The sequence below is a fragment of the Lathyrus oleraceus genome, chromosome 1 (assembly GCF_024323335.1).
Source record: "Lathyrus oleraceus cultivar Zhongwan6 chromosome 1, CAAS_Psat_ZW6_1.0, whole genome shotgun sequence".
Lineage (NCBI taxonomy): Eukaryota > Viridiplantae > Streptophyta > Magnoliopsida > Fabales > Fabaceae > Lathyrus > Lathyrus oleraceus.
The window spans coordinates 116300603-116324518 of record NC_066579.1 but is presented as its reverse complement, the minus strand read 5'-3'; the positions used below and the strand labels follow the sequence as shown (position 1 = coordinate 116324518).

Below are 23916 nucleotides of genomic sequence, written 5' to 3'. Positions count from 1 at the left end.
TGTAAGTCTGGATTTCCAATTAACCAAGATGAAGATGACAGTGAGGAAGATTGTGAATTACCGGCTGAACTAGCACGGCTCCTTGAGCACGAAGAAAAAGAGATTCAATCATACAAAAAACAAGTGGATGTCATTAATTTGGGTCTGAAACTAATAAAAAAGAAGATTGGGGCATCTCTTGTCAAGCATGTACACTCTGAGTTGGTCAAGTTATTACATTAATATGTTGACGTCTTTGCTTGGTCATATCAAGATATGCCAAGATTATACACCAACACTTTGAACATCACTTTCCACTCAAGCCTGAATGTCCTCCAGTCAAGCAGAAGCTCAGAAGGACCAGACCCGACATGGCACTCAAGATTAGGGAAGAGTTTAATAAGCAGTTTGACGCTGGCTTTTTAGCTATTTCTGAGTATTCACAGTCGGTTGCTAATATCGTTCCAGTTCTGAAGAAAGACAACAAAGTCAGAATATGTGTAGATTACCGATACCTTAATAAAGCTAACCCCAAGGATGATTTCCCTTTGCCTCATATTGATGTTTTGGTTGATAATACAACTCAGTTTTCCATCTTTTACTTCACGGATGGTTTCTCAGGGTATAATCAGATAAAGATGTCGCTAAATGATATGGAGAAGACAACTTTCATCACACCTTGGGGAACTTACTGCTACAAAGTAATGTCGTTTGGCTTGAAGAATGCAGGGGCAACATATCAATGTGCCATGGTAACCCTCTTTCACGACATGATTCATGAAGAGATCGAGGTTTATGTAGACGACATGATTTCCAAATCCAGAACTGAAGATGATCATTTAGAAAACCTGAGGAAGTTGTTTTCCAGGCTTCAGAAGTTCAAGTTGCATTTGAATCCAATAAAATTGCAATTTTGGGGTCTGATCTAGTAAGCTATTAGGTTTCATAGTCAGTCAGAAAGGTATTGAGGTTGATCCCGACAAAGTTATATCCATCCAAGATATGCCACCTACCCAAACAGAAAAAGAAGTTTGAGGTTTCCTTGGTTGACTAAATTATATTCCCAGATTCATATCACATTTAACGGCTACCTGTGAACTGATATTCAAATTATTAAGGAAGAATCAATCGATTGTATGGAATGATGATTTTCAAATGGCATTCGACAAAATAAAAAAGTACTTGTAAGAACCACCAATCCTCATATCGTCGGTTCCGGGTAGGCCTCTTATTATGTACCTCACAATACTCGATGAATCAATGGGTTGTGTTTTGGGTCAGCATGATGACACGGGAAAGAAAGAACATGCGATATACTACCTCAACAAGAAATTCACTGAATGTGAGACCAGATACTCACTTTTAGAGAATACTTATTGTGCTTGGGTTGCTCGACGCTTGATACAATACATGGTGTGCCATACTACTTTATTGATATAAAAAATGGATCAGATAAAGTATATATTTGAAAAGCCTGCTGTTACTGGTAGAATTGCTTGGTGGAAAATGTTGTTAACCAAATATGATATCCAGTATGTGACTCAGAAAGCAATAAAGGGGAGTGTTTTGTATGACTACCTCGCTCATTTACTTGTGGAAGGTTATCAACCGTTGAGGTTTGGCTTTCTAGATGAAGACATCATGTTTATCAGAGATTTTACTATTCCAGGTCACGAGGTAAACCTCGAGGAAGTCCCGGAACCAGGATCGCGATGGATGCTCGTGTTTGATGGTGCTTCCAATGCTCATGGTCATGGGATAAGTGCAGTTATTACTTCTTCAACTGGTTTCCATCTTCCATTCACCATTAGATTATGCTTTGACTGCACCAACAATATGACAGAATACGAGGCATGTATCTATGGTATGGACGCGACCATCGACTTAAGGATCAAGATTCTTGAAGTATACGAAGATTCAGCTTTGGTAATAAGTCAGGTAAAAGGTGATTGGGAAACTCAGGATAACAAGTTGATACCTTATAAGGAGCATATCAGAAAACTCATACCCTACTTTGATGAAGTCTCTTTTCATCATATTCCTAGGGAAGAGAATCAGTTAGCAGATACTCTAGCTACGTTGGCATCTATGTTTAAAGTCAAATGGAAGAATGAAGCATCTACTATCCATATCAACCACTTAGATGAACCAGCACATTGTCTAAAAATTGAGGCAGATCCTGATGATAAACCCTGGTTCTACGACATAAAGACATTTCTGGAGAAACAAGAATATCCCAAGGGTTTATCCATTACTGATAAGAAGGCCTTGAGGAGACTCTCTTCCAAGTTCTTCTTAAATGGTGATGTGTTATACAAGAGAAAATATGATTTCGTGCTGCTCAGATGCGTGGATAGACATGAAGCTAGCACAATCATAAAATCTATACATGAAGGTTGCGAGGGTGCACATGTGAAAGGTCCCGCTATGGCCAAGAAGATCCTTTGGACGGGGTATTACTGGACGATAATTGAGGTTGACTGTTACAACTTTGTTAGAAGATGCCACAAATGTCAAATATATGGTGACAAGATATTTGTGCCACCAACTCCGTTGAATGTTCTCACGTCTCCATGGACCTTCTCTATGTGGGGTATTGATATGATTGGGATGATAGAACCTAAAACTTCCAATGGTCATCGATTCATCCTAGTCGCTATCGATTACTTCACGAAATGGGTCGAAGCTGCTTCATATGGAAATGTCACTCGACAGGTGGTTACTCAGTTTATTAAGAAAGAGATAACCTACCGCTATGGAATTCCTAGCAATATCATCACTGACAATGCCAATAATCTCAACAACAATATAATGAAGGAGTTGTGCAAAAAATTTAAGATCGAGCACCACAACTCTTCACATACCAGCCCAAGATGAATGGAGCCATAGAAGCAGCTAATAAGAACATCAAGAGAATCATCCTGAAAATGGTAAATACGTATAAGGATTGGCATGAAATGCTACCTTTTGCTCAGCACGGTTATAGGACCTTAGTTCGCATATCCACTGGGCCAACTCCGTACTCATTAGCATATGGGATGGAAGTTGTTCTACCAATTCAAGTCGAGATTCCTTCACTCAAGGTCATCATGGAAGCTGACTTGATGAAGCTGAATGGGTTCAATCTCTGTATGACCAGCTGAATCTGATTGAAGAAAAGTGTTTGACAACTGTTCGCCATGCTCAGTTGAACCAAAGACGCCTCAAACGAGCTTTTGATAAGAAAGTTATCCCTCGTGAGTATCACACATGAGAACTTGTGCTCAAAAGGTATTCTGTTATTCACTCAGATCCTCGGGGCAAATGGACTCCCAACTATGAAGGACATTTTGTCATTAAGAAGGCTTTCTCAGGTGGAGCTCTAATCCTCACCATAATGGATGGGGAATATTTGCCATCTCCGGTGAACGCAAACATAGTCAAAAAATAATGTGCCTAAAAAGAAATGATGATAAAAGCCCGCTAGATTAATTCTCACAAAATTAATCTAGAAAAAAATGGTTATCCCGATGGACCAAAAAATGAATTGTCCATGCAAAAGTTAGAGAACAAATAAAAATATAAAGCTCGCTAAGTCAAAAAATCGAAAGGGCAACTTAGGCAAAAAGGAGCATGTCGGTGGACGAAAAGAATAGAAAATGTCCACGAAAAAGTTAGGGATAAAGGCATTGACTATGATCCTGGAGCCTACTACACTACAAGCTAGATCTCAGGCGGTCAAAGATCAATTCAATCATCGTCAATCAAAGCAAGATCTTGGGATTCAGACCCTACAGTGGATAACATCCAATGTTGTAATCAATGGAAAAATACAAAAATATTTCCCATTGCCATTTCTTTGATTCTTCAATTTTTGTGATGTCCTCTTTAAGGATGTTTGCATATTTGTACACACCATATGTACAGTTTTGTTCATGATCAATAAAATTCAGTTCCTTTTATCAATGGTTTTTGCTGCTCCTGCATTTTGTTTGTGAAATAACTGATTTATTTTAATCACATAATGTTTCAAAATCTTGGGGAATAATAAAAGCTACATTAAAAGAAAACTTTAGGCATTGCTGTAAACTCCCGAAAAGCTTAAAAAATGACCGGTAGTTTGAAAGTTTTGCTTAAACGCATGCAGTCGTCTTGATGATTCCCCGGTTAGATCATATATCCTTATATTCCTCAACAAGGTCAAGTGGATCCTCAGCAGTAGTGTTAACCCTTTGACTTCACAACATCAGTTCCTTTGGTATAATTGATGACAAGTCGAAGTTCCCTCCATACCAAAGAACTATACCCCGTGAATGACATCCATCTGACTATATAAACACTCATACATCATGAAAATAAAGCATACATCATGCAACATACATATCATACTCTCCGTCCACAATTTCCCCAAAGAATATCAAAAAGATATATGTACCTCAGCAGTATGACCATTCTCAACGGGCAAATTTTTGGATACGTTAGTATTTAATCCTCTTCTACCTAGAATATCCGAAAGGCTATCGCAATTTGACCATTCAGGTTCAAGAAGATTAAATAAGGGCAGTTATTGTACCCCAAATTTGCCCTCCCCTTTTCATCTTTTCATTCAACCTTTGACTTGGGAATTATATGTATACATTCATGCTTCATTCATATGCATCATTCATCCATTAGTGGATCATTAGAGATTCAAAGCTCTTGGCTTGCAAATCTAGGGTTTGTGTTTGGATTAGACCTTCAAGGCATGTCATTGAGTATTAATCAAAACATATGGGATGTAAAATCCTAAATGTATGATCTTGGAGTTGTAGGTTCAACCAGACCTTAATCAAGGCACTCCCTAGGGCCTTCAAACCCTAATTCTTGATGATATGGTTATGAGGACTTTTGGAGTTTCTCTGGATCTTGTCTTGGTTATCAAAACCCTAACTGGGGAGTTTATCCATTGAATATTTGTCTGTGAAGCATCATGATTGATTCAAAGACCTTGGTTGAAGGGCATGTTTCATGTAACCCCAATCAAGGAGGATTTGGTCATGAGGCTTGACTTTTCATCTGGATAGCCCCAAACCCTAGTTCCATCCATTTCTTCACCCATTGTGTGTTTGGTACCCTTGCTTGATCATTGTCCCCCAATAACCTCTTGTTTTTGGTTCAATCACGTTGATTATTTGGTTTGGTTCCATTCATTTGTGCCTAAGTCCATTGGTCCTAGCTCAAGCCTTTGGTCCTATAACTTCCATTCTTTGATTCTATCCCGTGATATTTCATTCGGACATTTCAAGTGCCTAGTCCATTATTTTCTTGGTTTCATTTGGTAAAGATCATCCAAGTCCATTTCATGGCATTCTTAATGCTTGGTGTTTGGTCCATGGATCTTTGATTCATGTTTATCGTTGTCCATTCAAGTTTTCTAAAGCCTAATATGATTCATCCAAGTCATGTCCATCGATTCATGTTAATGGTTCATTCACTTCAATACCTTTCATCATAAGTCATGTTCAAGCCATTTTCAATCCTTTTCATACTTGTTCAAACAATGGTTCATGATATGTTCAAGTTCATTCAAGATCATACATGTATAAGATCCAATTCCAAAACAAATCAATTTCATTCAAAGAGTCACTACAATCCATTACACTGATCATTACATGAAAAATTAGAAATTTGGGCAACTTTGACCAAGTGTTGACTTTGGTCAACATTTGACTTTTTGGTCAACTTTGACCAAAGCCAACTCACATCTTCCCTAAACCTAATCCTACTTGCTTCATTCTAATCTTCCATTTCAATCCCATGATTCATTGTTGCTTCATGAACAAGCCAGATGACATGGCCATGCTTTTGAAGAAAGCAAGTTAGAATTCTAAAACCATGAACTTGCAATGCAGCAATGAACACACCAAGTCAGAAATGTAAGCCATTCACCTGCTGCAGAATGAATGATGACCAGTTCCACATCAACATTGCTCAATGTATTGCTTCAAGCTGATCCAGGTCAGAACCCACAAATAAAAACAAAGTCCAGGCAAAATTTATCCAATTGAGTGCATTGTTCAACCTATTTATCACCACCAATATTGAACATGATTGATGAAAGAAATGCAACCATAAGGATCATTGAATCAGTCTGCAAACTAGGAATAAATCTTGCAACATATCAGAACCAATCAAAACCATTATAATAACAAGCCAAAGTCAAAATCAGGGCAGGATCATTACCATAAGACAAGCCACAAATTTGCTACCTAAAACCAACTGTTGCAGAACCATGCTATGATGCACAAATATACACATGAAGGGGTTCCTAGTTGCACTGCATTCCTAAGTCTAAATCATGTGTTGCAGACATGTTGCAAAATATGTTATGAATGAGAATACAACCCTTCACAAGCATGTCAAGACAGAGTCAACAATGCATATTGACCTGCTGCACACAACCAGGATTCAACAATGCATACTGAACTTCAGTAACAAAACTAACAAACGCAATACCTTGCTACAAACTCAGACATGCAATGAGAAAAATCCAGCATGATCAAGTCAATTCAAGCAACCACAATAGCAATGCATTCAGTCAATTCACCTAGGGGAAAAACCATGAGCTCACAAGCTAGTAAAACAATACAACAAGCTTGCAACAAACCTTGCAATTAATCATCCAAACCACATTGCCCATACCTGCACACAACCTGGACACTAAGACTGCATTATTATATACACCAAGGCATGAATGCACTTGCAGGATGAATGCACAAAACAACTTGCAATCAGAACCCCAGACCAAACCAGGAAAAAACCTGCAAGTCAGTACAAAATAAGTAACACATGCCAATTGGGCATACACCAACATTCAAACAATTCAGTCTTGCTACAAGCTATAAAGGCATCTAATGAAATACTGCCATCATGAAATGATCCACAACACTCCCTAGAACTAATTGAACCACCCACATAACTAGCTAACCACCTTTATCTTGGGATCAACCAGAATCAAAATAGAATAGAAGAATTAACCTACATTTGCAAGTCATATTTGAGCTTACTTGTTCACCTTGCAACAACTAAACAACATGTCATCACCCAAAATTGTAACCTGTAGTGCCAGTCAGAAGCAAACTCGGAATTAAACTCATTACACTCAATCCCCTAAAGAATTGAGTTCGAAATTCACTAACTAATTGAGTTGTCAGTTAACTCAGTGAGTTAATCATAACAAACTCCAAGCCTGAGTTCTAAACCTACACCTAATCCGAACATGATCTCTATTTAAACACCATCATCATCATCATCATTTCAGCATTTTTGGATCATCACCTTCAAGCTCTCAAATTCTCTATGAGTCCTCTCCCTCTCACACTCAAAGCTCAATTCCAAACTCCATTGAAGTTTCACATTGAAGATTCAATAAGAGAGAGCTTAGAACCTAATCAATCTCAATTCAATCATATCACAAAAAGTTTGGAAGAAGAAGTGAAAGCAAAAGAAGAAACATACATCGAGAAGGATCCAAGATCGTACCTAATCAAGTGATTTTTTATCGCCTACTTCATCTTCTCCGATTAAAACTCGTCAGAGCAAGTCTAAGCTTCAGAGGTAGGTTCCTTTTCATCATGTCACTGCAATTAAGTTACCATGTGGTACCTTACATCAAGCCGATGTAAAGCCTTAACATGTGGAGCTTTGAATCTTGTTCATGATTGTGTAATTTGTGATTGAAATTTTAGGGTTGTGATAGGTTTGATTCGGTTAAGAGGTTAGATGTGAAATCTTGAGGAATTAGTAATGGATTCATGATCTAGAATATAAGACAATGCTAATGGTAGGTTTTATTTTCATTTCTGGTGGCCACCACCGCTAAAAGCGATTTCCGGCGCGGTGACCCACGGTGGAGGGTGCTTAAAGTGGTGACCTGAGCTTAATCATATATGGCGCGCATGATTTTTCATTTAAACTCAATTTTAATTTCAATTTGAGCCATTTCCCAGTGACCACATGTTCTTGCCGAGTCCATGTCATTTTCCACGTGCTGAAATTCGTGGCCTTGGTTGATCATGGGCTCAGTAGGTTGGGCCTAAGCTGGATTTCCTCACCATCATCCCTGTTATGCCCAGACACCCCAAGACCGAAGTCACATATCAGTGGGCCTTGAACCTTGAAGGCACATGCACCAGATCATTTCTTCACCTCTATTTTCAGGGCTACCCCTTTGGCCCATTTCTTTTAATTGCCTTTAATTTTGTTTTTAACTTTGTTTTGTTACTTTGTTAATTGTTTTTTTAGCCTTTTAATTTTTGTTAATTAGGTTAATTAGGATATTTTAATTAGGATTTAACTTGATTAGAATTTAGAAATAATTAAATTTAGGTTAGTTTCTAATTAGAAATTAATTAGAAATATTAACATGTTAGATTTAATTATAATTAGGATTAAAATAGTTAAATTAGAACTAATTGTTTTAATTAGAAGTAATTATGATGATTAATTTTTAATTAGGTTTAATCCTAGTTTTAATTCTCAAATTGAACATACCATGTAAAATGATCATTTTACCCCTTTAGGATTTATTTTGTTATTTTTGACCATAAATGCATGATCCCCTAGGATTAATCTTGACTTAGGATTTTAATCAACTTTGAACCAAGTTTTGATTAACAATTGCATGTTCCCCTAGGTGTAGCCTTTGAATTTAATTTTAACCATTTGATTAGGATTAACCATAGATCTCAAATTAATCCAAACCATCAATTCAAGTTGATCAAAAACAATTTTGATCAATTAAATCTTTTGATCTTGTATAATCCCATAGTCTAATTTGAGTGACCAAAAGACTCTTGGTCACTTAATAAGACTTTTTTTGTAATCTGTGGAGCTCGAAGCCTCAAGTCAGACTCTCAATCAAGGCATCCTTAGTCATATCAAGCAGCGAATTATACAAGACACATCAAAGGTGGTTCTTCAAAAGGTTGTTGATCAAAGTTATAATCGTGTGACACGGGCCTTAATCAATAGAGAATGATTGAGAGTGGAGAATTCCATTAACTCATTCTGAGTATCTTTGGGTATGAGACGCTTGACCCAACTGCTCATCATACTCACCTCTATTCATAGACTTTAGCACAATTCAAATCATATGATTAGAAAGTATCTCCCTTCACAAAGCAGCAGTACAACAAACAAAGGACTACACCAACAACTTATCAATCATGATTCAAGTTGTACGACACAAGCCTTAAGCAATAAAGAATGAATGAGAGTGAAGGATTCCATTAACTCATTCTGAATATCTTTGGGTACGGAACACTTGAACCAGTTGCTCGTCATATTTACCTCTATTCATAGACTTTAGTGTAATTCGAATCAAATGATTTATAAGGTCTTCATCATTACAAGAAGCAACAAAGATTCTTCTCCAACAACTTGGAAGTTAGAATGAGAACTACATGGCACGAGCCTTAAGTAGTAAAAAAGGGATGAGAATGGAGAATTCCTACCCTCATTCTGGATATCTTTGGGTACGGGACACTTGACCCAGTTGCTCACTGTATCCACCTTTACTCATAAACTTTAGTATGGTTCTTACCAAATAACTATCAAGTCTCTTCCATATTCATTCAATCATCTTTTGCCTCAATCACCTTGCTTTCAACCCTAGTGGACTGAACTATGAAAGCTCTGACTTTCTCATTGCACAATGAGAATACGTCGACAGAAGAATTCAGATTCTTCGCGAGCTACCCTATTTATTAATCAAGCATTCGTCATTCATCAATGAATACCATCTTTTTGAGATCAAATATACTTCTCCTTGGACTCCTTGTATATCCTTTTAGGATGATATAACATCAGTCCACCTCATGGATCAAGAGTTGTTTGGATCTCCCCCAAACATTTAATTCATTCTTTTTTGGCTAAGATGCCGGTTTACTCTTTGATTCAGAGTCTATATCCTTCATGGATCCAAGATACAGTTCTTCTTTAATCTTGAACTCTTTGTTCCCTAATCAGTGATACATTATTCCCTTGTACCATATAATACTACAATCATTCCTTGAAGTGGTGTTTGTCTTGTAACGCCCTGTTGCTTAAATAAATACCTCTTGATACCATTCTGTTGGTACAAGTTACACTTTTCATCACTTTCAATCTTTCCTTTATTTTCGTGGTTCCACAAATTACGATTGCTCTGATTTTCTCATTGCAGAGTGATAATACATAGGCACGAGGATGTGAATCCTTGGCGAGCATACTTCTAATTATTCCTTCTTCTGCCTTAGGACATCACTCATATCTTTCACGACCCATTGTCTACCTTCGATCATTGAACCTCTCACCCCAATGACATATTATTTCTTTGAATCAGATACACTTCCTTGGGAATTCCATATATATCCTTTTAGGATGATATAGTGGCAGTCTGCATTTGCACCAAGAGTTGTTTGGCTCATACCCAGACATTTTATTCCTTCTTTTTTGGCTAAGACGTTGTTTCACTATATGGTACAAATCTCATTTCTCCTATGGATTCCAATATATCTTTACCTTTGGTTTCAAACTATACCTCTTCAGTCACTTGTTACCAAATATTCAATTCTTTGACTTTGGTCATTCATTCCATTCATCTCCACGATGCATTCATATTCTACCTTCATTCACTCCATGTGATATACATGTTATCTTTGAGCCAAATACACTACCTCTTTGTGCTTCATCTTGTGTCGCCTTGTGAACCAAGAGTTGTTTGGCTCGTACACAAACACTTAATTCTCCTTGTTTTCGGCTATGCCATATAGTGGCAGCCCGACTAGTCCACCTATCGGTCAACGCCAGTTTTACTCTTGGGTTCATATTTCACCCCTTGTTGGAGTTCAAATCATATAATTCTTTGGTTCAGACCGTACCTTTATCACATTCTTTTCATCTCCCACCATTAGTTCTATGAACTACGGAGCTGTGAATTTCTTATTGCACTATAAGGATACGTAGGCATGATAGCCACAATCCTCACCGAACACTTTATCTATTTCTAATCATTTTCCTCTCATTCTTTTGTGAGTAATCTTTAGATATCACACTCATTCGAGCGAGAACAATCAAAATGGTTCCCATGGAGTACCATGGATGTATGGGGTGCTAATAACCCCCCCTTGCATAATCAACCTCCTTACCCATCATATCTTTTTCCCCCGGGTTTTATCAATGTTTTCCCTTTCCTTCTAGAATAAATAAAGTTCGATAGCGACTTTGTTGTATGTTCGAGCATGCGATACGTTCGGGTATATTTCCGCTAGCTTCAGGTACCCATAATCTTATGGGTCCTTGGGGGTTAGTTCTGATAGGCTTCTTCTTACTTTGTACCTTAGCTCTCATATATTAAGTTTTAAAATTATTCAAGACTTTTGATTTAAAAGTTTGATGTCTTGAATGTATATTGGCATTGGGTTATGAACCTTTCAGAACCTTATATCCTGATGTCTTAGGTTATAGTTTCTTCAAAACCTTTGACTTTAGAGTCTTAGGTTCCGGTTTCTTCAGAACCTTTGACTTTAGAGTCTCAGGTTCTGGTTTCCTCATCATTTGAATCTTCTTCAGAACCTTCTACATGAGAAGTTTCTTCAGACTCCCAGACTTGAGGAGCCTTAACAGATTTAGCAATAGATTTCAAAGCAAGAAACTTTGACTTCTTGGTAGATTCATCTCCGTTGAACTCCGTCTAATGGCTCTGGAGGTTTCCTATAAGGCTTTCAAGACTTCATGTGTTTAATTATTTGGCTTCCTAGATAGCAAACACCTTAGGTTTGTATCTGACAGGAAGACTCCTAAGAATCTTCTTGACATGATCAGAATTAGTATAGCTCTTCTTCAGAACCTGAAGTCCAGATACAGGAACTTGAAACCTTGAGAACATGGTTTCAATGTCTTCATCTTCTTTCATTCTGAACAACTCATACTGTTGAACTAGAAGGTTGACCTTTTGTTTCCTTAACCTGTTGATTTCCCACATACATAGCACATAAGGATTAAAAAAATGGTTTTAGCAGTAGATTTGTCAATAATCTTGATGTACTCAGAGTGAGGTAGAGCATATACCAAAATTCCCTAACTCTATGATGTTTTCTATAAGTCTTCTTCTGAGAAGGTGTGAGACTTTTTATGTCAGTTACCGTTCTTACTCCATTAACTGAAATATCAATGCCATCTTCAAGAATATCCCACAGCTCATCATCAAAACCTATGATATGAGTGTACATATTTATCTTCCACCATTAAAATTATGTAGAGTCTCCACTGAAAGTTGGATGTCTATCAATATAGTTATTCTTTTTAGAATTACTATAATCACGATTTTTAGTAGAATGGGGGTAGGAGTACCACTACCAATCCCAGATATTTCAGACATGATTTAATATGTTTTTCGCAGGATCTTTTATGTACCACTGTTAAGTGTCTACCACAAACCGCGCTTTGATACTCACTGAAGGTGAGAAAAACACAAGAAGGGGGTTGAATTGTGTTAGAATGTTTTTCAAACTCTTAGTCAGATTGTAAACACAAAGTCTATAGTCTGAATCAGCGGTGCGTAATAAGCATATAATATATAGTGAAGGAAAGAAAGAGACACACAAATTTATCATGGTTCCTCTTAGAAATTAAGAGTAGTCCAGTCCCCTTGTACTTACAAGAGATTTTCACTATCACAAGATTACAATTTTTTCAAGTACACAAGCAAGAGACTTCCAATGCTCAAACACTAAGTAAGAGACTTCTGTGCTTAAGCACACAAGCAAGATACTTCTAATTCTCAAGCGCACAATCAAGAGACTTCTATGCTCAAGCACACAAGCAAGAGACTTCGAATTCTCAAACACTAAGTAAGAGACTTCTAACAATCTTCCTAACAGATAAACGGTTATTTAGGGTAATACACTTGATATACTATCAGAGGTGTAGACAAAATATAATACAAGAAGACTCTTTAAGACTTAAGTATTTCTAAGATATACAAGGATAAGAAATCCTAAGTCAAACTTGTGCTTATGTTTTTGACAGATCAACTGCTCTTTGAATGTCAATAGTTCATTATGGATCTTCAATTCTTAAACTCCTTAAATAGAGAAGGAAAAGAGTCATTGGAGAGTTTGCACAAGAGAGTCTTTGAGAAGCTTGATCTTATATCATTGAGATATTTCTTGATATGGTTAATGTCGTTGAAAGCTCATTTGAAATCCCTTTACTTCAAATGGAATTGTCTTTTGCATCTTAGTTGTCTTATCAGATTTTACTTAAGTCTTCAAGTGATCAGAAGAAGACAAACTAGCCACAAAGTCTAACAATGACCTATCAAAGTCACCTTGATCTTTGCGCTTTGACTGGCTTCAGGTTCTAACCTTCAGAAGTAGACTTCTTCAAAGTCTGGTCTTTAGAGGCTGACTTCTTCAGGGCCTGGTCTTCAGACAATGACCTCTTTAGAGTCTGGTCTTTAGAAGCTGACCTCTTCAGAGTCTGATATTCAGAAGTAGAATTCTTCAGAGTGTGGTCTTCAAATTCTGATCTTTAAGCTTCTCTTTAGATGTTCACTAACATAACCAATACTTAGATTATTTCTGAAATTTCAGTTTATGGTCCTGCACACTTGAACAAATATTAGTATACCCAATTGTTCTTTAAATACTTTTTTTATAATCAAAACCTAAGAGATATGGTATAAACCAATTTGTTCTAACATAAACTCGATAATAAATGGTGTTAAAAGGCGGTGAAAGGTAACATGAAGCCATAATCTCGAAAGGTAACATCATACATAGGAAACTGACATAGAAGATAACACTAAAAAATTTAATCATCCATATTGGGGAGGATTACAACCCATTATTTTGGTTCACCAAAAATCGTCTTGGCATCTAAGTGTCGAAATTCGCAAGGGTCATAGTAGATGGACCAACAACCCAAATAAAGTTGAATAACATAATTTTCCATAAATGTCATTCTCGTAGGAACTATGAGCCCGCCACGAGGATACCATATAAAGTCACCATATATATCTTCTTAGAAGGGGGATGTTAGAAAGGAAACCATCACCACCACCAGAAGAAAGAGGTGAGGTCACTACCCGAATTCACTATCACGGTCCCAACCAATAACCTACCCCCTCCATACAAAAAAATCAAACCTTTTAATCAAAGACTACCAAAATTATAAGAGAAAGTCAAGAAATAGACACTGAGAAAACTATCCATAATGCTAAACGCAATAATAAAAAGAAACAAAGAGACTCACCCATAATATCCTCACTGGTGCCACATGCAATCCACCCAACAAAAAAATATGAGTGAAGGAAACTCCAAGAAATTTGAACTTTAGTACAAAGTTACAGGAACATAAAAACCTAAATGAACAAAGAAAATTCTATTTTTAGAGAAACTTCAAAGTAGAAGATCAGTTACGAGAGGACATCTGAACATAAACAGATCATTACAACTACATTTTCTTTCGTAATAATTATCACTCTAAGCGTAGAGGGAAATATACACATTAATTATGCATTTTACCTTGAATCCTTAAGGGCAACCCTAGTGAGACAAGTTGCGCCAAGCAAAATTCTAAGATCCATAAATGGAATAATCTAAAATAACCCTAGCCAACAGAAAGATCACGCTTCAAAAAAGATATTGGCTCCAAGATGAAAATGAAGTCACAACTCACAAGTCTCAGTCTCATTATAACTATTTAGTAAAATCCTCATCTCACACATCAGGAACAATAAATATGAGGGTGAAAACTGTAAAATTTGAAGGGTCTTTCTAACTCTTGGAAAATGGGAGGAGATAAATCAAAGATCAAATGAATAAGTTATTACCGTTGAAGTCCACTAAATTCTAAAGGTATAAAGACTAAATAGGTGCAGATAAAGACTATCTATGATCACAAGCCACACCCCATATACATTAGACTTGGTTTGAGGGACAACTGTTTCTGTATGGGCCAAATGTGTATTTAGCAGCCCAAGAATGTGACTGACGCATGATGAATCTGTCAGGCCTATTAGATACCGCGAAGAATTAGGGCCTTCTGATCAAATAGAAAATTGTACCAATCACATCAAACCGATGACACCACAAAAGGGGGTGTTATTCTTCCAAATATCAAAGAAGGCCCTAAGATCTCGAAAACAAACATGTACATTCCCAAGAGAAATACTTGATCCATGTAAGTAATTAAAGAAAAATCGTCAGATAAGAAAACAAATTATACTCTGACACTTGTTCCACCATATAACTATTACACATAAGAAGATTCTAGACCCTCAAAACTTTGATGCTAACTATAAAAAAGAAGATAAACATCAAATTTAAGTAGATATTTTTTCCTAAAATACCTCATGTTACCTTCAATATCCAATAACTTAGAAGTTGGAGTATATGGAGACACCACCTCTCCAAATATCAGACCGAATTCAAGAACATGCTACACACTTCCGAAAAACCACCAAACTTAATTAAACATATTTTTGCAAACAAAAATATTTTAAAAATTTAACTTTATTTTATATATAATATAAAAACATAAATTGTATTTAATTAATATTTAATCAATATAAAATTAATTCTTTTTTATTAATAATAACAATTGGATGGACTCCTTTATAGTATGATTAATTTTTTAATAAATAAAAATACTCTTAGGAAGTATGAAGTCGGTGGAATATCAAAATCCACAATTAGTGTAATCTTCTCCAACCCATTAAATTTGTGGGTTAGAAATCATAGAACAAAAATCAAAAACACAAAATAAAAGTCAAAAAAGAAAACAAAACCATGAATAAACAAAGCAAATTACCAATCAATAGAGCTAGCTTAGTGTGAATGTGATGTGATGGACCCCATAACCGTTCTTCGATTCAGAATCATTAACTAGCCCACTTTCAATTAATTCTAATTCTACTGCATTCAATTCAATTTCATACTCTTATCTGAATTCTGAATCCTCCATTTTGTTCAATCAATTCAATTCAACAACAACCACAACAAACACTGAAGAAAAATCACTTTTTTACAGAGTTTTTTTTTTCTCTGTTCTTGGATCTGACACTAATGGCGGTTTCTTCTAGAGGAACCAGAGGTGGATCTAACCTCCGTGGCTTCTTCTCTTACCGGATCTTTATCTCTGCTATGTTTTCTCTCCTTTTCATTGCAACTCTTTCGGTTCTCTTCACCACAAATCCATCTACCGAGAATGATAACTCTGTAAGTCCCTTCCTCTGTTTTTTTATTTACCCTTTTTGTGTTTCTGTAGAAAGTTTTGATTTTTATTGAAACCCATTTTCAATTTGGTAAATTTGAAACAACCCTTTATTTTAGATTCGGTTTTAAGCATAACCCCTATGTTAATTTCATTAATTTGATGAATGAATGAACTAATGAACCTTGTGGTGTAATGAATTAGGTTTTTTTTTTTTAATCTTTTTGTTGTTGACAGGATCTTCCTACTACTGGTAATGCATACGTGCATAGAACTTTTTTGGCATTGAAATCTGACCCTCTTAGGACAAGAGTTGATTTGATACATCAGCAAGCTAAGGATCATATTTCATTAGTGAATGCTTATGCTGCTTATGCTAGGAAGCTTAAGCTTGATATTTCTAGGCAGTTGAAGATGTTTGATGAATTGGCTGGGAATTTTTCGGATATTTCATTGAAACCGACTTACAGAGCGTCGCTGTTTGAGTCGGATAGTCTGATTGAAGAGGATGTGTTGAAACAGTTTGAGAAGGAGGTTAAGGATAGAGTGAAGATTGCGAGGATGATGATTGTTGAGGCGAAAGAGAATTATGATACTCAGTTGAAGATTCAGAAGTTGAAGGATACTATATTTGCTGTTAATGAGTCGCTTGCTAAGGCAAAGAAGAACGGTGCGTTGGCTAGCTTGATTTCTGCGAAGTCGGTTCCTAAGAGTTTGCATTGTTTGGCGATGAGGCTGATGGGTGAGAAGATTTCGAATCCGGAGAAGTATAGAGATGAGAATCCTATGCCGGAGTTTGAAGATCCAAGTTTGTATCATTATGCAATATTCTCTGACAACGTGATAGCTGTGTCGGTGGTGGTGAGATCTGTTGTGAAGAATGCAGTTGAGCCATGGAAGCATGTTTTTCATGTTGTTACAAACAGGATGAATGTTGCTGCAATGAAAGTTTGGTTTAAAATGAGGCCAGTTGAAGGGGGTGCGTTTTTAGAGATAAAGTCGGTAGACGAATTCACGTTTTTGAATTCATCGTATGTACCGGTGTTGAGGCAAGTTGAGTCAGCAAAAATACACCAGCATTACATTGAGAATCAACATGATAAGGTCGCAAATGACGCACGTGACTTGAAACTTAGAAATGCCAAGTACCTGTCGATGTTGGATTACCTTCAGTTTTATTTGCCAGAGATGTACCCTAAATTGCGCACTATCTTACTTTTAGACGATGATGTTGTGGTGCAAAAAGACTTGACAGGTTTGTGGAAGATTGATTTGGAAGGAAAGGTGAACGGTGCTGTTGAGATTTGTTTCGGTTCTTTCCACCGATATTCACAGTACGTGAATTTCTCTCACCCGTTAATCAAGGAGACCTTCAATCCGAAAGCTTGTGCTTGGACTTATGGCATGAATATATTTGATCTTGATGCTTGGAGGCGTGAAAAATGCACAGAACATTACCATTACTGGCAGAACAAGGTAAATTTCTTCTGCTTGTAGTTATGAGTATGAAGCACGGACACCGGAAACACGACACTGCCACGTCGACACCTGTAATAATTTGAAAAAAATGAATAAATTAAACATAATCACAAGTGTTGGTGTCGGTTTCGGACACCGACACTGACACTGACACCGACACACCTTTTTTCAGAGGTGCCGGTGCTACATAGCTTATAACTCTTTGTTATGCTTTTGCGCAAGCAATTGAAACAGTTTACCAAAACTAGAGATTCTTATCAATTAAGTTCAGTTTAGTATCAAATAGATATACAATTCGCATGTATTGTAAGATGCTGATAACCATCCTTGCTTGAATAATGCTCAATGTGTTCCTTTGCACAAATGTTAAATGGAACTCGCTAATTCTTGTTTCTGTACTGATTTGTTATCAGAATGAAGATCAGTCTATATGGAAATTAGGGACATCAGGGACGCTTCCACCGGGTTTGATTACCTTTTACTCCACAACCAAGTCACTAGACAAATCATGGCACGTTCTTGGATTAGGATACAATCCTAGTATCAGCATGGACGAAATCAACAACGCTGCAGTAATTCATTACAACGGAAACATGAAACCTTGGCTCGACATTGCTCTGAATCAATACAAAAATCTCTGGACCAAATACGTGGACAGTGATATGGAGTTTGTCCAGATGTGCAATTTTGGCTTATAGTTGAGATCAACAAGCGATCGATTTCATAGTCATAATCTCGATATGAAGCCTCCAATGTGGCTTACCATATTCTTACAGTACTGAGAAAATCAAATCTCATGTTAAATGTTGCTTGTCACAGGAAAGTTCTGCATCGTCGTTAAAGTATCGTCTATGCTGCGAATGCATTCTGAGAATTCATTGTTGATAATTTTCAGATGCTAGGCAATAAGTTTTATGAGCTGAATTTTGAAATATACACAATATAGTTTTTGTGCTTCGAATCGTTCTCTATAGTTTGGAGTATATTTATCATTTATTGATTTGCCAATAGTATTGTCATGACTTTAATTAATGAATAATGAGAAAGCACTAGTTTATTTATTTATATAACTTCCTACATATAGTATTTTGTATGTTTACGGTCTTTGAGGGCGTTCAAAGCGGATCTATGGATCTGACCTAATATTGAGTTAAATTACCAAACTTCAAACATGCAGTGTAAAGTTCTGATGTGAAAGTTCATTTGTACAAAGCAACTGTTTCTCTTTCCAAATATGGAAGATGCTTGACATTTTTTCATCATCTCAAAGAACCTCTTAAGTTATAAGGTAATTAGAATTGACAGATACCAACCTTCCATTCTTTTGGCACTCTTATGCAAAACAAGCTATATAACTTGCCTCATTACATTTACACAAGCATGTTAATAGAGGAAACACTATATAACTTTGTTTACATTATCTTTGATCAACCTTTTGTAGAACTACCATGATATATAAAAGGGTATATAGTACTTTCCGTTTCTGAAAAAGAAAAACAGTAGAACACATGTAATTTAAAAAAAAAATTAGATAACCATTAAATTTATACAGTAAAGTATAACCAATTGCTCATTCATCAAAAAAAATTCTATTCATTGTAAATGTGTATGAGATAAATATTTTGGATTGTTATGTTTATGTTTTTGCTGTCAATATTCTGTGGCCTAACATAAACTAACTGTGTCACCTTAAGGTGCATTTAATATATTTTTAGTTGTTACTTGGTAATCTTTTGATACTTGTTTATAGGAGATACTAATTTTAAAAAAATAGTAATATTTATGATGTTTTTAACTATTAAAAAAAAAGGGTCTAGGGCACAAAATTACATATAGAGAGTTACAGTAAGAGTTACACACATTATATTTACATTAGATACATATTTTTTTAAATCAACTTTTGAATTAATCAATTTTTGAATTAAAAGATATTATCATAGTTATAAACTTTGATATTAATCTATGGTCATTTCATATGTCATCAAGATACACGAAAATATTCGCTAAAAGTACAAATGCGTAACAATCCCTAATAAATAAGGGTTGTCAGAGGTTTTAGGGTTGTTATGGTATTGGGAGCTAACTCACGTCAGGTGAGTAGGTAGTATATATTTTTGTGTTTTTTATGTTGTAATTAAGTTATATTGAGGTATTCATAATCCCTTAGACTTGAATCCAATCTCCTTAGGATACCACAGCCACTTCGGAAATGTGTGGTTGATTCTCTGAAATCCATGGAACGTAGTTGAATCCCACGACGCTCATGTAACGTCCGTTGACCCATTATATGTCTCACGCACGATCTCGCGTTGCGGATAGAGACAGTGGGGATTTAGGCGGTGTATTTGGATAAGGGGCGTTCGAACTAATAAATGGGTGACTTGGAAATAACGATTGACTAAGCATAAACCTTCGTCTCGTCCCTACGATCTCTTCTAATTATACCATTACATAGTCCCTCGAACACGAGGGTTAGCAGATGCCAAAATGTTTCAACCCCTTACACATATTCGGAATTCCCATGGGAGCCTAGTCAAAGTTTTATTCTTGCCCTCAAGTTTCTAAGCTCTAGGTGATTCTCTTAGATGAGGTTTAATTAAGACTTTTTAGTAAGACTTAGTTGAGTCCCTCAAGCGATATTTAGTTGAGTCCCCAGACGAGACTTAGTTGAGTCCCTTAGGTGAGACTTCAAATACATGATTCGACTATGTGTGGTTGGACCTAGGATATGTCCAAGGTGTCAGTTACGTAATCCACGCGTCAGCTATGGAAATTTTGAACGTCAATCAACCAAATAAAATTAAATGCGAGTTAGCTAAGACAGATTGCATCACTAATTTGGTGAAATGTGCATTGCATTAAATGCAATTAATGAAGATCTTTCTTGGGAAGCCAAGTTTAGCGTTACCCCTTATACGTGTATCAGATGCAAGGGATCTTTCCCCTTTCTTGCAATTGTTGAGACGCTCAAACGATGGTAGGTTGCCCCATACAACTGGATTTCCTACTTTATGAAAAGCTTGCACGTTTTTCCTCTAACCTTTTTCCAGCTCAAGCTTTCATTCATACATTAAAGAGTTCATCCTGGTGCAAGCGCGTTTTCCTTAGTTTTTGGTTATAGTCATTGGTAAGACTTCATTCTTTCATTCCATTCTTGATTTTTCTTTAGGAATCCCTCAAAGGGAAATAACACCTTTAATATTTGTAGGTCGGGACTTGGGAGATGAAGGCATGTACAATCTTTAATAGTAACTTTTTTGTTTTTCTTATTTTTATCAAGAATCAGTGGGAAGGATGGATAAACGCATTAGTGTGAACGACTTTGCGTCTCTGTACTTTGATGAAGAAATGGTAGTGGCCTTTCAGCAGCAGATTGGGCTTTCCAGTACTGGCCACGGAGAAGAAGTGATCTTGGAGCCTTGTTTTGAAAGGGAGAGAGCTAATACAACAGTCGTAGATGATTCACTTCTTCCCTACTTCTACTTTCATCTTCCTGTTATTTATGATTTCAGGTTCTTAATCCATTTCAGATTGCTCAAGACTGAATTCTTGGAGATCACTAATGTTTCCCCTTCTGAAATAATGCCTAATATTTGGGGCATCATCAGGGCCTTCAAGATTTTGTGCCATCTTCTAGAGGTTTCTCCCACTGTTGGGGTGTTCTTTTCTTTCTATAGTGTCTAACCTGTAACACCTCATTTGAATTATCTAATTCTATAGAGTAATTTAATTGTATTGTATGTGTTTTGAATGGTTGAGGAAGTATGAGAGCCTTGGGTATGAGGTAGTGTCCCTAGAATATTAAAATTTTAAGTGAGGGATGTGGTTGTAATTAACGAGAAGTAGGGGGTGTTGGACACAATGAGATTAATAGTATTACTATTAGATTTAATTAAATTAATTTAGTAGTAATAATAAATAAGTTAATATTTATTTAAAATAACAGTAATAATATAGAGATAATATTACTTTTATTATTGTTTTATTGGATAGTTGGCCTTATGATATGATTTAGAAAATATTATATATATATATATATATATATATATATATATATAATATATATATATATATATATATATATATATATATATATATATATATATTTAATTTTTTTAGTTTGATTTAATATAATAATAATAATAATAATAGGATTTAAAAATAAATTAAAAATAAGGGATTTAGTTGATCTATTTAAAAGAAGGTGAGGAGATAATAGAGAGTGGGGAACATATGTGAAAGAATTGGAAAAGAGAGAGCTAGGGCAAGAGGCAATGGTAGGAAGAAGAAAAAGATCACCATTGTAGAAGAGCTCAGAGCTTAAAATTTTAAGGTAGGGGGAGAACTATTTCTATAAGGGTGTCTAATCACGAGAGGGTAGTGAGTGATCCTTACCCTCTTAGGTTGGTCTTGTGCCATGTTATTATTGTTGTTGATTTGTGATCATGATTGTGAGAAATAAATTATAAATATTGTGGCTATAGAAATTGATATTTGTTGATGATGAATTTTGAATTGTTGCTGAATTTTATGTTTGTGGTATGTTTAGGGTTTGAGATGATGATTATGATGATGGTGGAGTATGAAATTGTGAATTTATTGACGTGATTATATGAATATAAGTAGTAATTGATATTGATATGTTTATGATTGAGTTTAAAAACATGAAACATTTTTTGTGATAATTTCATGGACGTTTGGGGTTAGAGTAGATGAAAATCGTGCTGAAAATTTCAGAAAAACAACAACTTTTTGATAACGCATTCGTGCACGGTTTTCATCATAACTTTCAACTCATAAATTATTTTGGGACGGGGTTTAAAGAGTTAGGTAGCTGAAACAGAGGGCTATAACTTCGTTTCAGGGATAAATTATTTTTGGTGATGATTTCATGGGCATTTTGGGGTTGGAGAAGACGAAAATCGTGTTGGAAATTTCAGAAAAATAACAGGTTTTTGATAACGCCTTCTTATACGGTTTTGATCATAACTTTCAACTCATAAATCCTTTTGGGACGGAGTTTAAAGTGATGGGTAGTTAAAAAAGAGGTCTATAACTTTGTTTCAAGGATAAAATGTTTTTAATGATTTTATCAGATGTCGGTAGTAGGTGGAAAAGAAGTGTATGATGTGACGAAAATGGACGAGGTCCTTATTGACAAATTATTTGATGTGTTGTAAATGATTGGGAGGGTGTGTTTAATTATATTGATGGTAGTCCAGAATGATGAATTACGTTATGCATGGTTGCAATTGTATGATCGATTATGGATCACTAAATATTATTATAATTTTTGTGTTAATTGCATTATTACCATGTCATGCATTCATTGTTGATATGTTGAAGGAGATAAGTCATAGGTCCGAAGGGGGACGAAAGACCTATCCGAAACTCAGAAGGGGAAGTTCGGGATTCCGAAGGAAGAATCAGGTTCGTATGATGAACCATTAATGAGAATTGGTACCATATGCATCGTTGTAATGTTGTCGGATCTCATTGCATTATGATTATGTTATGTTGTGCAGTTGTTGTGGTGAGAATGTGATTGTGAATGAATGTGATTGTGTGTGTAAATACTAACCTATTAATTATTATACACAGATTATTATATGAATTAATTTCTCAACTCTTTTGTGTTTGTTGTGTCTTTACTCCCTTGGAGTACATACAATCAGGTATTTGAGTAGTTGGAGATGTACCTCATGTTGCTATCGACTGAGTATACTAGTGGAGTTGCTTTGATACGTAAACCGGGGAATGGTCTATTTTATTTATGTTATTCTATTACATATCTTTTAATTATGATTATGTTATGTTGTGCAGTTGTTGTGGTGAGAATGTGATTGTGAATGAATGTGATTGTGTGTGTAAATACTAACCTATTAATTATTATACACAGATTATTATATGAATTAATTTCTCAACTCTTTTGTGTTTGTTGTATCTTTACTCCCTTGGAGTACATACAATCAGGTATTTGAGTAGTTGGAGATGTACCTCATGTTGCTATCGACTGAGTATACTAGTGGAGTTGCTTTGATACGTAAACCGGGGAATGGTCTATTTTATTTATGTTATTCTATTACATATCTTTTAATTTAAAGTAATTATTGAACCACATTTGGCGTGGATGATTTGTTGAGGCTATGGATACCATACTTTTGTTTAATTCCGTTGTTTGGATTATATTTTTGATTAAATGAAGTAACATTCAGACTTCTTAGATTATGAAGTGACATC

General features: G+C 35.8%; 2 protein-coding genes across 2 annotated transcripts; both read left to right on the top strand.

The window, feature by feature from the left end:
• Positions 1–1422: 1422 nt before the first annotated feature.
• LOC127094787 (uncharacterized) lies at positions 1423–2856 on the top strand. The gene has a single exon (XM_051033568.1). The coding sequence runs from the start codon at positions 1423–1425 to the stop codon at positions 2854–2856; it is 1434 nt and encodes a 477-aa protein (XP_050889525.1).
• A 12816-nt stretch (positions 2857–15672) lies between these two features.
• On the top strand, positions 15673–18737 carry LOC127120715 (probable galacturonosyltransferase 9). The gene is made up of 3 exons (XM_051051243.1): positions 15673–16202; positions 16435–17673; positions 18090–18737. The coding sequence occupies exons 1-3, from the start codon at positions 16050–16052 to the stop codon at positions 18372–18374; spliced, it is 1677 nt and encodes a 558-aa protein (XP_050907200.1). The 5' UTR covers positions 15673–16049; the 3' UTR covers positions 18375–18737.
• The last annotated feature ends 5179 nt before the right edge of the window (positions 18738–23916 follow it).